The 16,699-nt window shown below is 39.9% G+C and overlaps 1 protein-coding gene across 1 annotated transcript in view; it reads right to left on the reverse strand.

Moving 5' to 3' along the window:
* RBMS1 (RNA binding motif single stranded interacting protein 1) overlaps positions 1–16,699 on the reverse strand; it is a 129,357-nt gene that overhangs the window by 37,153 nt on the left and 75,505 nt on the right. Inside the window, exon 5 of the mRNA XM_065412920.1 lies at positions 868–1,025. Coding sequence (XP_065268992.1) covers positions 868–1,025 — 158 coding nt within the window. The remainder of the gene's footprint in view (positions 1–867; positions 1,026–16,699) is intronic.

Genomic DNA, 16,699 nt, shown 5'->3' on the forward strand with positions numbered 1-16,699 from the left:
ACCATTCCCATCTAGATGTCAAATGCTTTTGGTGTAAGATTTATTATGGAGGATCAAAAATATATTTTCCTCCAAAATGGCAACAGGCTCATGAGCCAGAATATGCCAAGCACTCACAATACAGAGTGATGGGTCTCTTTCTTCAGAAAAATTGATGCAAAGAAAGGTATTTCAGTAGTGCAGGAGACCTCCCACATCTCCTCCATCAGGAAACCTAGCCTCAAAAACTGGATTATAGAGGCCAGGGTGGGGTTCTGCTCATACAGTACTTAACAGGGAGAATTTCCCTTTGCACTTGAAGAGGCCCTATTTAGCAGAAGTAGAGGTCTGATTATCAGCCTGAGGCACTGTTATAAGTTTTCCTAATGGAAGGGCTTGGGGGATGTGGAAAGGAGGGTCTGTGATGAGAGGATTTCAGCCCAAATCCTTCCATGGATGTTGGCTATCATTAGGGGTGGTTGAGAAGGCTCCACATACTTCCAGCCCACTTACTCAGGTGTGGGGGAGGTAGGAGCAATAGCGGTGCAAGGAGACCCCTGCAGAAGTGAAAAGTGGAGTCTTGTTCCCGCTTGAACCCCTGCACTAGTGCCCAGAGCAAGCCAAAATTAGCCCCAAATCTTAGTTGAGAGTCTGACATATTTGGCTAAGCAAGGCACAAATTACCAAAGTCCCGCTGCATCTCTTAATTAAAAAGGGATTCAAATTAAAAGTATGGTATGCGTTCTGTAATCACTTCTTCTTCCTCCTATTCTGGGTGAACCCTGAGTGACAATAGCTAGAAAAAGACATTTTTATGATGAACACTATTGATGGACACATGGTTTACATAGTACAGAATGAAAAAAGCGAATAAGCAAACTACAGTACCTTGCAAAGCCAACACCACGACTTGTGCCACTGGAATCACGAAGTATCCTTGTAGAGATAACTTGCCCAAATGGCTTAAGCATATTCTCAAGCTCCTGCTCGTCCATTGACAGCGGCAAATTGGAAATATATAAGTTAGTTGGATCTTGTTCTTGTTGCTGAAACAGAATTAAAAACTGCCATTTAATTTTCAAAACCAATAGCGTTGAAAGAAATCTTAAGCATAAACTATGTCTATCATTACATCTGTTTTTCTATGTTTATGATTCTCAGGTCCCATATACAAGCCTTTCTTTCCCTGCATCACCCACTTTAAACAACTGTCTCAGTATAATTATTCAAGCAAGAAAAAAAACCCTGCGTAAAGCAGGTCTAGAGTGACTTTTTATTAATCTTAACCATTCAGAAAAAAAGTGGAGATTAGTACGAACAAATGACCAGTCTTAACATATATATCATATCTTTGTTTTAAGGTTTTTGGAAAGAAGGAAAATATTAGAGAGAAGCAACTCAGGGAAAAACAGGATTGAAGCTGGGAGAAAAGAAAAATTAGACTGAAGGAATGGCAACTTGAAAATGGAGGAGGAAAAGAGAAGACAAATAATAGGAAAGGAAGAAAAAACTGGAGTGAAGAGATAAAAGGGATGGAAAAGACAAATGATATAGTGCATTTTTTTTTAAGTATACTGGCAAAATGTAACAATAAAAATAGGCAGTTGTCCGATGCAGATAAAGCTGGGCAGGAAATGGTTTTCCTAACCTGTGAAAATTCTCTCATTCCACATTGGGATGACAAACAGACACACAAGCACGCAATGAGATGGAGCATGAGCAGAACAGTCAATAACCCAGCTGTTAAGACATGCACCTGGGATCTGGGAGACCGGATTCACACCCGAGATTTGAGCTTAGGTCTCCCACATCCCAGATGAGAGCCTTGACCACCAGGCTATTAGCTGCTCTGGGCTCTCCCTCTCTCTCACTGGTTTTGATGCGAAATTCCATCCTGGACCTGATAAACCTTTTTGTCAAAATGAATACATTCCAGAAAAATTCCTGACCAGCTCCAGATTTATACAAACAAAATTATTTGAGTGAGCTATACACATCCATGAATTTATTCAAATAATGTGTGTCCAGTTTTATATTACCTGGAATACTAAATATAGTTAATTAAATACTGCTTCCTCCCTGGATTCACCAGAACCTGGGCTGGATGAGCTTTAGGACACATTGCAAGGTACACCTATATTCCTTGGCTTTTACAGAAGACCTAGGGAGGGATGAGTGGAGTGTGATTGGTATTGTGTGAGAGAGCTTGTGATGGAAGCGGCTTTTTAATATTACTAATTATTATCGTACAATACCCCAAAATGTGCTTCACAAAGAAGAGGAACACAGTCTCTGCCCCAAAGAGCTTACAGTCTAAATATAATATAAAAGAACAAGTCAGAACAAATAACGAGTGGGGAGAAAGGGAGGACGAAGGACAGAGTGACAAGGTCACACAGTTACTCAGGTTGATTGTGCACATTTGGTAGTCTAACAGGTTTTCCCTCCATTATACTTAATTTTATACAGAATTTTAATTGTTCCATTTCTCTCTGAGAAAGGACACAAGAGGGAAAAAAAATCCTTGCCACACCCTCAGCCATTGCTCTAAGCTTTATTACTGACCAAATCCTTCTCTATAAACTTGTGATTACTTTGATTTTTTTTTCTTGAAGATAAACCCACTTAAATCCTGGCCCATGATCCCTCACAATCTAACTACAGGATAATGCCTCAACAAAGCATGCCTTTGTCATCTCCCATCTGAAATACAGCAACAAAACATACGTGAGCATGAATCTAACAACCCTTAGGGAGCTTTCTACCATAGGGTAAAGCTCATCTGTGCAGGAAACAACCTTCTCGGGGCTGGTCTAGGAGTCAGGAACAATTCACAAAGGAACTAAGGACCATTACAAACCCCACCATCTTCTGCTCCATGTGCAAAGCACATTTCTTTACCCTTCCTTCCCCAATATGAACTCACAGCAGCGTGTACATTTAAAAAATAAAAAACAAAAACAGAAAAGAAACCCAAAACCCTACCAAAAGAACCCCCTGCACAATACACACAGTTCTCCCCCTGGATACAAGGTCTGGTCTAGGTCTACACTACAGACTGATGCCAGCAAAGCTATGTCAGTCCAGGGTGTGAAGAGGCAGCACAGTTGTATTGGTCAGGGATCGCACCAGAAGTCCCTAGTGTAGACACAGCTATATTGGCAAAACTGAGCTTTTACTAGTATTGCTTGTTATGCTTGTGTGGGGATGGTTTTATTATGCAAGGAGAAAGCACAACTTTGCCAATGTAGCTGTGTCCACACTAAGAACTCTTTGCCAGTATAGTACACCAGTATTCCTATACCATTGAAGCAGTGCTAGTGTAGACATGGCCAGGATGAGAGACAGAATGAATCCCATGTGAGAAGATGTTAGTTACTTCACTTAATGTACTACTGGAAGGTGCTCAGATAATAATGATGAGGATGATATAAGAACTTATACAGAATTACACACAACCCCTCCTCTGTGTTAAAAGAACATTAATAAAGTCGCAAAGTCAAGCACCGAAAAGTTAGGAAATGCCAGAATTAAGGCTGACTGGGCAACCTTATTTCAACCTCTTTGTGCCTTTAAATTAAAATACAGTCTTTCTTTACACGAAACCGTACTATTTTCCCTGCCTCACTGAGTGAGCAGAATGGATGGTGCTTACTTAAACAGTTATTCAATATTTTGTTTTATCCACCTTGTTCCATGTGGGGCCCTACATCTTACTTACTGCCCACTATTCAAACCCCACTCTGATGTTGGAATTGTTAATTTCCTCACGAGTCTGTCTATGGTGCTCATCCCCTTTGTATAATTTATTCAAATATTAATGAATTTATTTTCAAAACACTCCTATGAGATGAAGGGGTATTATTATCCTCATTTTTCAAATAAGAAATTAAGGCACAGAGATTAAGGTCAAAATATGTGGTAATTTTGGGTTCCCAATTTGAGATTCCTAGAACCTCATTTTTCAGAGTACTTAGCATTATAGATCACTGTAGCCTTGAATGGGTGCATGCTCAGTGCAGACTGAATCTTCGAGGAATTTAGCTACTAGAATTTAAGAACCTTTTTCTGAGCATATGTGAACTGAACTGTGATTTTCCAATGACTTATAACTTGGCCAAACTGGTGCAGAGATTCATGGGGACAATAAATGGCACATTCTTGACAAAATGGCTGCCAAATTCCTGCTCCAAAGCATAGGGGTGCTAAAGCTTTTCAAGTAAAAGGTTGACAGAATTTTTAAAATAGGTAACATAGTGTATTTTTTTCCTAGCCTTCTTCTCAGAAATAATAGAGCCATTTGGAAGAAATTTTCCAACAATATTTAGCCTGAGGCAGATATTTGGAATTGAAAATTTCACTCCAGATGGTTGAAGTTTGGCAAAGTTATAAGCAATTGAAAAAAGTCTTATTAACGTTGCCCAACACTTCCATTATAATAGGGGTGCTCCCAGCTCTGCCTGTAAACAGAACATATCTGAACCCCTGATCTTCCCTCCACACAGTACATATCAGCCATGCCCCCTGCATCTTTCTGCACACTTTGATGTTCCCCTATACAAGTATCCATCCTCTCCACAGCTGCAGAATTCAGAAAAGTCACTTCTAACAGAGGGTCTAGGGAACATGGCTTGAGAGGGGGCTTCAAAGAAAGCCACAAATATTGGGATCATGAGCTTTGCTTTAAAGATATCTTTAAGATTAAATTGTTGCATTATATTAAAAATTTGTGTTTACACAAAATTATGTAGTGTACAAGACAGACCCAATGAAAGTTTGCATCAACATACAGTACCATTTGTTTTTATACACATACTCTGTACACAAACCATTCTGGGAAAACAACAACTGAGGCAGAATTTTATGAGCCAGATGATATTCTTTTGAGCAGGAGGCTTTCACCTTCCAGTCTAGCCCTAGGTGAAAGTTGGGTGGGGAATATTTGAGATGGAGCAGAAGAGGTTCTACCAATCTCAGCTGAGAGTATTTGGTGTTCAGAAAAGGCTAGTAAGAATGTTTTCTGGGGGGTCTCAAGCTATATTGTGCCCCTGCTGCCCTCTGATGCTACTAATGCTGGCCACGTATCAAGATAACATTAATCCTTTACAAGGGCAGACTCTTATGCTCATGTGAAGTTCTAATTAAGTTATAATTAAGTCAATGGGACTCTAAGTGGATGCAAGGGTCCATTTTAGTGAACCCCTGTGCTGGAACTATTCTATTCCCTTGTCCACATGGGCAAGTGTTTTTTGGTAAGAGAGCATTTTTTGGTTTAGCTGATCTCACTGGGAAAGGAGTTTAAGCCAAAGCGCGGGGGGGGGGGGGGGGGGGGGGGGGGAAGACCACAAACACTCATACCAGAATAAAAGTGTGCAAACAAAGTACAACTATACCAGTATAACTATACGAGTGTAACTTGTAAGAAATTTTCCTGTGTAGATAAGACCGATACAGGTTCTTATATCATCTGTATGATTGTAATATCTGAGTGCCTTCCAGGAGCTCATTAACACCAACAGATATTAAAGATATGACCTCACCAACCTTGTCTTCGATGACAAACATCTGTCATGGATCAAGGTCACAGATAGCAGCTCTCAGCTGGGGTGGGGGAGGGAGTGGGGTGCTTCCAAGGAAAAAATTTGGTCAGGATCTGTGGTGCTCCAAAAACCTCTCAAATTTGTAAAGTGTGTGCATCTAAATATATTATACACATGTATAATATATATACATATATATATATATATATATATATATAAGATTGAAAAATGAATATTACAAGTTATATATTTGTATGCCAAAGAAAACATGCTATATTCAGAAACAAGGAATATTTTATATATATTTTTATATATATAAAATGTGTGTGTGTATATATACACACACAGACACACGTACGTACATAGATATATACACACATATATAAAAAATATCTTCATTGTTCATTTATTCACCTTGACTCTTACTTTCCAAAAAAGTGAGTGCTTTGTTTTCAAATCTCCTCTAATGGGGTTGAATAACTCTCAAGTTCAAAGAATCCTCCAAAGAGAAATGTATTCCCATCCCAGAGACTCTTCCCTTGTCTGTTCACTCTCGTCAATAGGATTTTAATTCTCAATCAAATCATATCGCCACATCACAACTGATAATTTTCTGGGTTCAAGGCAAAATTTGTGTTGTCTTAATGCTGTCTCCTTCACTGCATTTCAAATGGTCAGTGAGTGACAAACATGATGGGTTTATTATTATTATTATTTTGTATTGAAAAAATGATTTACCTAGTATGAGGCAGGTCATGCAGCAATCTGATGGCTTCAGGCACTTACTGAAAATAATACTGAATCCATATAGTATACAGTGAGGGCCTGTGGCTTCAGTTATCTTAGATCATCTCATTTCTCCTTTGCATTAGACGAGTCAGCAGAAAAAGAAGACAAGAAAATGGATCCACTGAGAGTCTACAGCTCACATTAATATTCATTACTGTGCACTGTTCAAACCACGAGGGAAAAAGCCTACATTACGATAGCAATATTTTTGACATAAAGTTCAGATTTCTCTGCTACAAATTTGAGATGAGGATAGCTTTAATGATTTTAGAATTAGCTTGTTATTTAGATTCTATTAGACAATTATATTTTTATACATTGAGCTGGGTGAGCTGTGGGTTTTCAGTTTCTTCTTTAATGAACGCTATTAGTAAAGGATTTAATTGAAGTTTCTGCCTTGGGCAACACAACGTTTTATTCCCAGTCATATTTTAATTTTCTGAAACTCAGGCTGTTCTTTGCAAGAATACTTCATTTGGATTTTTCACATTTTAGTACTGGATGTAAAATATGTTTGCACTCAAGTGTCCTAAAACTTATCACTTTAAAATGTATACCGTACAAGTCTGAAATTAGCTCCTTAGAGTGTTTTACTAACATTACTACTGTATAATAAACAGGCTTGCATTAAAATCTGAGACTCTCTCATTACAAAAGCTTGCCAACATTTGGGAAGATTGAAAAATAAATATTACAAGTTATATATTTGTATGCAAAAGAAAACATGTTGTATTCAGAAACAAGGAATAAAGGGGGATATTCACTTTACTTACATAAAAATCAGAATAATTAGGCTTTATGTAGGTGAATGGGAGGGTCCCCCTGTCTGGAGCTGCTACTCCAATCCAGGGGTTGGAGTTGCTGCTACTGCTCCTTCATGCTGCATGTAAGGTGCGTTAAGGCTGGTAGATCACAATCATCCTTGGCAAGTAGGGGGAACTAAGCCCTCTCCACATTCACTATGCCATAGATGGCTCTCCCTACACAGCTTCAACACATAGCCTTAACCCTTCTGCCCATCCTCCTCTCCAAAGTGAATTTCACTCTAGAAGAGCATAAGTGTTCTACAAAAGCATATCAATAGTTTGTCAGAGGAAGAGTCTAGATTATTTAATACATTTTCAGGGTTAGCAAGAATATCACCAGCTCTACATGTAAATCCCTTTCAAGTTGGAAATGCAAAGATATTAAATTATTCCCTCTAAAACAGGTGACATTTCTTGAAGGAAATGTAAGAGCTCTTTTGCTTTAAAAATTTCTGTACTCAAATTGCTTATTTTGCATCCAAAAATTGGTTGTTTTAAAAATAAGCAAAATTTTCTAAAGATACCTGGGGGTAAATTATGGCCAAGTTTGTAAGCCAAGCTACATATTATCAGCATCAAATCATCTCGCTTTACAAATGAGGGGGTGTACCATGTAAAACAAAGCAAAGTCTTTTTATTTAGAATATGTATTAGAACAGGGGTCGGCAACGTTTGGCACGCGGCTCGCCAGGGTAAGCACCCTGGCGGGCCGGGCCAGTTTATTTACCTGCTGACGCGGCAGGTTCGGCCGATCGCGGCCCCCACTGGCTGCGGTTCGCCGTCCCGGGCCAATGGGGGCGGCGGGAAGCGGCGCGGGCGAGCGATGTGCTGGCCGCGGCTTCCCGCCACCCCCATTGGCCCGGGACGGCGAACCGCGGCCAGTGGGGGCCACGATCGGCCGAACCTGCCGCGTCAGCAGGTAAATAAACTGGCCCGGCCCGCCAGGGTGCTTACCCTGGCGAGCCGCGTGCCAAACGTTGCCGACCCCTGTATTAGAACATTACAGCAACATGACACTTATAGTAAACAGCGTAAAGGTTTGATGCCTGACACTGAAATGCACTGGACCATCTTTATGGTCTTAAAACCTATGGGATTTAATTGAGACTTTTCTGAATCACCCTGTAGAGCAGTAAAATATACTTAAATTCTATAAGATGGTACAAAAAACAATGAAAAGGTTATCATTTTCTATTTAATTATATAGAACATATCTATAAGGACAAATTCATTGCTGACCTTACTGAGTGCACTGCATCTTTAATTGCAATGGAACTGTACTCCCTTACTTCAGTGGTAAATTTAGCTCATTGGGAGGTCTGCATTACGGAAAAGTTCTGTGCTCCAAGACAAGAACTCAGATATCTACGGAAAACTCCAAATATATAACGAGTCTTTGTTTATTTTTCTTCTATTTTTTGCACATACAAACAAACACATACTGTTAATACTAGGTTTCCCAGCCCCCCCCACCCCCCCAAATTTGCTCCGTCTCCTTCCTGTGTTATAACCTGTATTCCAAATGAGCACATTAGATTGGGGTTCTCTGAGGTCTGAAGGCCTAAGTGGGCAATTGGAGATGACGTCAATAAAAATTCTACCTTCTTGAAGTGTGTGTGTGCACGTGCACGCATGCGTGTGTGTGTGTGTGTGTGCGTGCATGTGTGTAAGAGAGAGAATTACAGCCACCCGCATCACCTAGAAGGGCTTCCTTCAAAGCTCAGTTAACTCCATTCCTGATACTCCAACAGGACATCCCAACCACAGTGTCAGGCTTTGTCTTCACTACCCGCCGATCCGGCGGGTAGCAATCGGTCTATCGGGGATCGACTTACCGCGTCTAGTGAAGACGCGGTAAAATCGATCCCTGATCGCTCTGCCGTCGACTCCGGAAATCCACCTCGGCAAGAGGCGGCAGCGGAGTCGGCGGCAGCGGTCGACTTTCCCGCGTCCTCACCGCCAGGTAAGCCGACCTAAAATACGCAACTTCAGCTACGGTATTCACGTAGCTGAAGTTGCGTATCTTAGGTCGGACCCCCGCTGCAGTGTAGACCTAGCCTCAGAGTGGATGGCACAGCGAGAAGACGGGACTCTGAGGTGCTCTCTCCTCTCCCCACAACTAGGCAAATAAAAGTATGGAAGTGGTAGCAGTGTTGCCAACTCCACATAGCAGGAAGTCACCAGACAAGCCCTTAAAAGTTGCTAGATGTAGTTGTTTAAGCACTCCAAAGGAGTCAAAAGTGTCACCAAACAAAATTTCCAGAGAATTCAACAGAAAAGAAGATTTTATATATATCTATATACACACACACACACACACACACACACACACACACACAGGCGAGTATAGTCACAAAATCATTCACAAGCAGCTCAACAGTGCTGATAAGATCCATTCCATGCTCTTCTTACTACATGCTGTTGCACACCAGAAGCAACTAAAACAGTACGCTGTCAACATCAGGAGGCTCTGAGGCACCCTCTGCTCATTGGGAAGAGCGCTCTGTACACTGCAGTCCAGGTTGGCTGGGGTTGGTTAATTTCAGCTGAGCCTCGCCTTTCTTGCCAGCCTGGGTTTAAGCCAACAGGTTAGTGAAAGGGAGAGCCCAGAACCAGGGGGAAGAGGACAGTCGCCTGACTTGAGCTCGACGCTGCAGGGAGCTAAGAAAGTAGATTTAAAAACAAAAGTCTGCTAACCGGACCCCTTCCCCCCATTTCCAGGGTTTCATTTCTGAAAACAGCTGGGCAGCTAACCCCAGGCCAACCCCAAGGAGTAAAGGGGAACTGAAATCAAGCTCGCTCCACCTTTGATCCTGTAGTAAGAGTTTCATTCTGGGAGGCATGGTGCCCCCTACCCCATTGGCGCACATAGTCCTGTCTCATTCCACTCCACCTTCCATCTGTGTGGCTCTCCTCGCTGGCTAACCTGCCTCCCCCACCCAGCCCGCTTCATTAGCCATCTTTCCCTGCATTACAGGGGGTGCTGCCTAATATGGAGCAGCGAGAAAGAACACATTTGGGTAAAAACAAGCCCTGGCTAATGTGCTGCTCTCTCCAAAGTGCGCCTTTAGTGTTTAATTAGCCTCCACAAACTTCTTTTCCTCGCCTGCAGATTATAGTGATCTCAGCCCAAGAAGCCCTGGAATGTGATTCCTTTCGAGGACATGCTCAATTGAGACATGACGACATTGGCGTACAACAGAATGTAGTACGAAGAGTATGGAATGGATTTTATTAACATTACTGAGCTGCTTGTGAATGATTTTGTAACTACATATTGGTGACTCCTTTCTCTGAATGTCTCTGTATTTGGCAGTGAAAGTCACTAGATTTGTCACTCGTCACTTTGACACTTATTTTCTTGCTAGGGAAACCAAAAAGTCACTAAATCTAGTGACAAAGTCGCTAAGTTGGAAACACTGATGGTAGGGAGGGCAAAAATGAAATAAAATAAAATAAAGAGTGTGAGAGAAAGTGCGCAGACACAGGACAGAAAGGGAGGGCTGGGGATCTCCCTGTGAAAAGTCAGGAATAATACGTAAAATTTCCTGCATCTTAGACTAAAATGTTTTATGCAAAAAGCAAATAAACTAAACATAAAACAATAAAAGGAATCCTATCTGGGATTTCAGAATAACTTGACAGTGGAAAAATTATATTACAAAATGTGCATCAGAAACCCAGATGTGATCATCCAGCTTCTGTCACACTCATAAACCTAGAAAACCTTTTAAAAAAATCCATCAGGATAAGTTTTGAATGTTTACGTAAAGCAAATTATATTCTTCTCCCTAGGACACTAGATTTCCACACCCACTTCCAAACTACAACCATAACCAGGGCTCCCAATGCTTCTTTGTCCTACACAAAAGAGTACCATAAAACCAGATGTTTGCTTTTATGTAATATTTTGGCACCAAACTTGGTTAAACAGTTTAAAATTCAGGAAGTCAGGAGAACAAACAAACAAACTTGTTAACTTGTCCCTCTGTCTGACTCTGGCAGGCAGTGGCCTAGTACATTATTAACTTCTATAATTCCCCACCTTACTGAGAACTGTCTCATTGTACTTTGTTTCACATCAAAATTATACACCAATTTTACAAGGGAAAATTGGTTTCTTTGAGTTCATAGTTATGTTGTTTCACCACAGTAGAGGTCTACCCTAACTTCCATGTCTGGCAAATCAGTAAACTGTGGCAAACACATGCAAGCAAGCACAAACCCACAACTTGCCTCTGTATTAGCAATGAGATTTGACTGTGAAAAACCTGAGTTTATTCAAATGTAAATCTTTCATGAACAACTGATGAACCAAGCAGGGTTTGCATAGCTCTAAGGACCTGATCCAAAAGTTCACTAAAATCAATGGAAAGACTCTCACTGACTTCATTGGGCTTTGGATCAGGCACCAAGGAAATCAATCATGACATTCACACATGTTTCTCATCTGACAGTACACACAGCACTAAATTCTAAGCCACTGAGCCATCCAGATTTCATAAATTTTGATTCAGTAATTTATAGGGCTGTTGATTAATCGCAGTTAACGCATTTGATTAACTCAAAAAAATTAATCGCGATTTAATCAGTTTTAATTGCACTGTTAAACAACAGAATACCAATTGAAATTTTTTAAATATTTTGGATGTTTTTCTACATTTTCATATTGTATTCTGTGTTGTAATTGAAATCAAAGTGTATATTATTTTTGATTACAAATATTTGCACTGTAAAAATGATAAAAGAAATAGTATTTTTCAATTCACTTCACACAAGTACTGTAGTGCAATCTCTGTCATGAAAGTGGAACTTTCAAATGTATATTTTTTTTGTTACATAACTGCACTTAAAAGCAAAACAATATAAAACTTCAGAGCCTACAAGTCCACTCAGTCCTACTTCTTGTTCTGCAATTGCTAAGACAAACAAGTTTGTTTACATTTACAGGAGATAATGCTGCCCTCTTCTTATTTACAATGTCACCAAAAAATGAGAACAGGCATTTGCATGGCACTTTTGTAGCCAGCATTGCAAGGTATTTACATGCCAGATCTGCTAACCATTCGTATGCCCCTTCATGCTTTGGCCATCATTCCAGAGGACATGTTTCCATGCTGAGGACACTAGTTAAAAAAATAATGTATTAATTAAATTTGTGACTGAACTCCTTGGGGGAGAACTGTATGTCCCCTGCTCTGGTTTACTTGCATTCTGCTATATATTTCATGTTATAGCAGTCTTGGATGATGATCCAGCACATGTTGTTCATTTTAAGAACACTTTCACTGCAGATTTCACAAAACACAAAGAAGGTACCAATGTGAGATTTCTAAAGACACCTACAGCACTCGACCCAAGGTTTAAGAATCTGAAGTGCCTTCCAAAATCTGAGAGGGACGAGGTGTGGAACATGCTTTCAGATGTCTTAAAAGAGCAACACTCCAATGTGGAAACTACAGAACCCGAACTACCAAAAAAAAAAAAAAAAAAAAAAAATCAACCTTCTGCTGGTGGCATCCGACTCAGATAATGAAAATTAACATGCATCTGTCCGCACTGGTTTGGATTCTTTTTCAGCAGCACCCGCCATCAGCATGGACGCATGGCCCCTGGAGTGGTGGTTGGAGCATGAAGGGACATGTGAATCTTTAGTGCATCTGGCACGTAAATAACTTGTGACGCCAGCTACAACAGTGCCATGAGAATGCCTGTTCTCACTGTCAGGTGACACTGTAAACAAGAAGCGGGCAGTATTATCGCCTGCAAATGTAAACAAACTTGTTTGTCTGAGTGACTGGCTGACCAAGAAGTAGGACTGAGTGGACTTGCAGGCTCTAAAATTTTACATTGTTTTATTTTTGAATGCAGTTATTTTTGTACATAATTCTACATTTGTAAGTTCAACTTTCGTGATGAAGAGATTGCACTACAGTACTTGTATTAGGTGAATTGAAAAACACTATTGCTTTTTTTTTTTTTACAGTGCAAATACTTGTAATAAAAAATAAAGTGAGCATTGTACACTTTGTATTCTGTGTTGTATTGAAATCACTATATTTGAAAATGTAGAAAACATCCAAAAATATTAAACAATAATAGAATACCATTTATTTAAACAGTGCAATTAATTGCGATTAATTTTTTTAATTGCTTGACAACCCTAGTAATCTATGTAGAGCATTTTACCTGTTAATTGGCACAATGCGATCATATGCCCAGCACCCTCAACTCCCATCGACTTCAGTGGGCGCCCTTTGAGGGCACTCAGTCCCCTTCAGGAAATGGCCTAATGTTGGGGGCTTGGGGAGCATAATAAATGATTGCTCTACTGAAAAAAAAAATAGGAAGGTTTACTTTTAGCAACAGGAATCAGAACGTTTCCCTTACTCTTTTCTCACCACACACTTCCAAGTTTGTCTCAGAGACATGTCTGATTGGACATGATGAGACAAACATAGAAAGAGTGCTCCTTTAGATTAATGCATGCCATATTCCTCAAGGCACTGAAGGGTTAAATGCCTACCTTAATAAGCTGAAAGCTAGGTTCAACATTTGTTGTAAAAGGGACAGGAACAAACAGCCACTAATGTTAATTTAAGTAGAAAAGTGGTGATGAGGGGTCCTACATGGTGTAAAATGCTCAGCCATCATCTGAAAGAAATTAATAAAAGCCTCCCTGTGCATGTGGAACAGATCCTAAAACACAAGAAAGAAACTTGGCAAAATGATAAGACATCTGTTTTCTCTTGCTCTGGACAGGGTCACAGCTAACAGATAGCTATTCAGAAACATGTGACTCGGCAGTGCTCGCAGCATGGAAGATCCTCTGGCTGATACAGCAGGGATTAAATGCTTGTCTGCCTTTTTACAGAAACTCTTCAAGTTTACAACTGGCCCATATCTAATTTAAATATCAGTTGTAGCTCCAGCTTTAAGGCAGTTTGTCCAATGACTGTAAGTAAGAGAGTTGAAACGGCATTAGCTTAATTTTCACTTGCTATGTAGCATTCCAAACAAACGGTATATTTTTAATTAGCTACCTAAATATCTTAATTTGTTTTCACAAAGCACAGCTATAGTATAAATGATTAGAGCAAGACTGGTTTAAAAGGTAGTTTTTAGCTACAGTACAACACTGCAGTCAAGTTTGCAACCATCTATTTAATCATATGCTTCTTGTCTTCCTTGGCACTCTTGCTTTCTCCTTAAATCTACTGCAGGGGAACACGCAGCAATTCTGTAACATGGCCCATTATCATCCTCATCTTCAACACAGACCTACAGCCCACCAAGAGGTCCCAGCATGGGAACAAGATGCAGCACCACAGGCTGAGATGGGTAATTTCTGAGGGCTGCAGCTCTGAATTGAAGACAAGTAATTGCTAACTGTTCCATTTTATGCAAATTAGGTTTTAGCCCTTGGGCTCCTGAAATGATGGTCATTCAGTCCTCAGGTGGGAAAGGTTTGGCCCTCCTTTAATCTACTGTATAAACAATTTTAATCAACTTTCTTGTAAAGTAATATTCCCTACAAGTTCCCTGTGTTTTCTATACAGCTAATTAGAGTTTGCTAGTGGGAAAGTTAAGGAAAACTGCTTAATTTTCTTAAACTAATCCATCATCATTCTAATATGGGTTTTTATTGTACTGTCTATAGAAATGCCTGCAAAATGGGCAGATAAAATATTTTTATGCAAAGTATTCAGTGTCCATAAATGGCTGTGAGAAAAGTTTGCTAGAACTCGCCTGTTTGCATGTAACCTGTTTTAGACATTCAGGAGTCATTATATAGCAGAGTCCACTTGCAAAATAAAACATTGTAATATTCCTCACCATATTTTTACTACCCTAACTAATCAGATTTAGTGCACTAGTTACCATGGTAACCCACAATTATTTACTTCCCTTTCTCTGCAGGAATGTAAACTGACTTAATTCTCCAGCAGGCTGACATGGTGAAGACCAGTACAAAAACCCAGTACATTCTTAAAAGTCATATGAGTTAGCCATTTGCCATAGCTGTTCACTCAAAACCATGTTCTTTTGGCAGTGACCTAAGGGGATGTCTGCCCTACAACATTAAACAGAGATAAAAAATGGTTAACCTTTAACTTCTCTTACAGAGATGGTTACAGGTGGCACACAAGGTCTTTTTTAGATACAAGCAGGGACAACAATGTGCAAGTCAGATTTTATGTAATGGTGACAATGCATATCTCCCAAATAAGTTTAAAAAATAAAATGTCAACTAAAAGTGAGTTAGTGCATTAAAAAATGATTGTTTAACTTCTGGCTGGGCTGTCAGCATGTGGTGAGTGCTTCACGGCTCTGTCTTCTTAATTGTTAGGAAAAGAATATAAAGATTACTGGCCGACATTTGCACACAGATCATTCTGGGACGAGACAGTGGCCTAATATTAGCTCATTACATTGTCATGTGGGAGATATTTGGTCTTCTGCTTTCTGAGCCAGCAGAACTTGGCAGAACAGAGAGATGATGCTCTCAAGGATAGAGGGAGAATCAGGGAAAGGGTGGGGTGGAAAATGTGCTTTGCATTGCTATCACAGGCATCCCCACTAGACAATCTGGGTGGGAAACAGTGTTCTATAGGGGCCCTGTTACCTGCTCATCCCTGGAGGATGTTGGGATGGCTGGAATTGTTTTAGCTGGAGATCTGATGCTATGTCCTGTAAGGCAGAGGCATTCCCCAGTTGTTATGGAGTCGGAAAGTAAGGGAAGGTTTAAAAGGGAGGAAAATATGACAATATGAAACTCAAAGTCCTGGTTCCTAGGAAGGTGCTGCTATGGGGACAGTATAAAGCCAACAGCAGTTGAGTGGGATTGGGCAAATCTCTAAATGGATTAGCAGTAGCTCCTTCCTCCACAAAAATCAAATGTAAACATTAACACATGGAACACCCATCTCTGCTATTGGTTTAAGCTACATAAACCTTCTCAATCCATCCTGTGAAATTCTTGCTGAATATATTAAAAGCTCTTTATGAGGAAGAAAAATTTCAAATGTTATCCAATAAAGACTCAACATACAGAATAGTTATTAAAAACAAACCATACACCTTTCACCATATTACCTAGGAAACCTGAACCAAATAAAATATGTCATATTGTTATACTAGCAACCTAGGTGAGCTCAACAAAGGAGAAACCAAAATGCCATATGAAATAAGTAGAAAACTCTGGATTCGAAAAATGGTCATCTAATTACTGATCCTGAAAAATGGAAGGTTATCTCTCTGTTCCTTAAGGGTCCCATTCTCTCTTATTCAATTCAACAGGAGCAGGATTGGCACTAATTGTTTTCTATCCACTTCAACAAGCAGTATACAAAATACCATGCCATCACACAGTAAACTCCATTATTTATCATCTAAGAATGCCCTAACACACATTTTTGCAGTTATATTTTATTGCAGTTAACATCATATACAGTATTACAAGATTTAAGTTAACTGGAGACTGCAGAAGCAATCCTTCAGTTATATCCCAGTTTATGTATCTTTCAGGTTATCTATCTCAGAATTATGGAGGGCTAAATCCACTCTACCGGGATTCAATCGTAT

The sequence above is a fragment of the Emys orbicularis genome, chromosome 11 (assembly GCF_028017835.1).
Source record: "Emys orbicularis isolate rEmyOrb1 chromosome 11, rEmyOrb1.hap1, whole genome shotgun sequence".
In the NCBI taxonomy this organism is placed as follows: Eukaryota; Metazoa; Chordata; order Testudines; family Emydidae; genus Emys; species Emys orbicularis.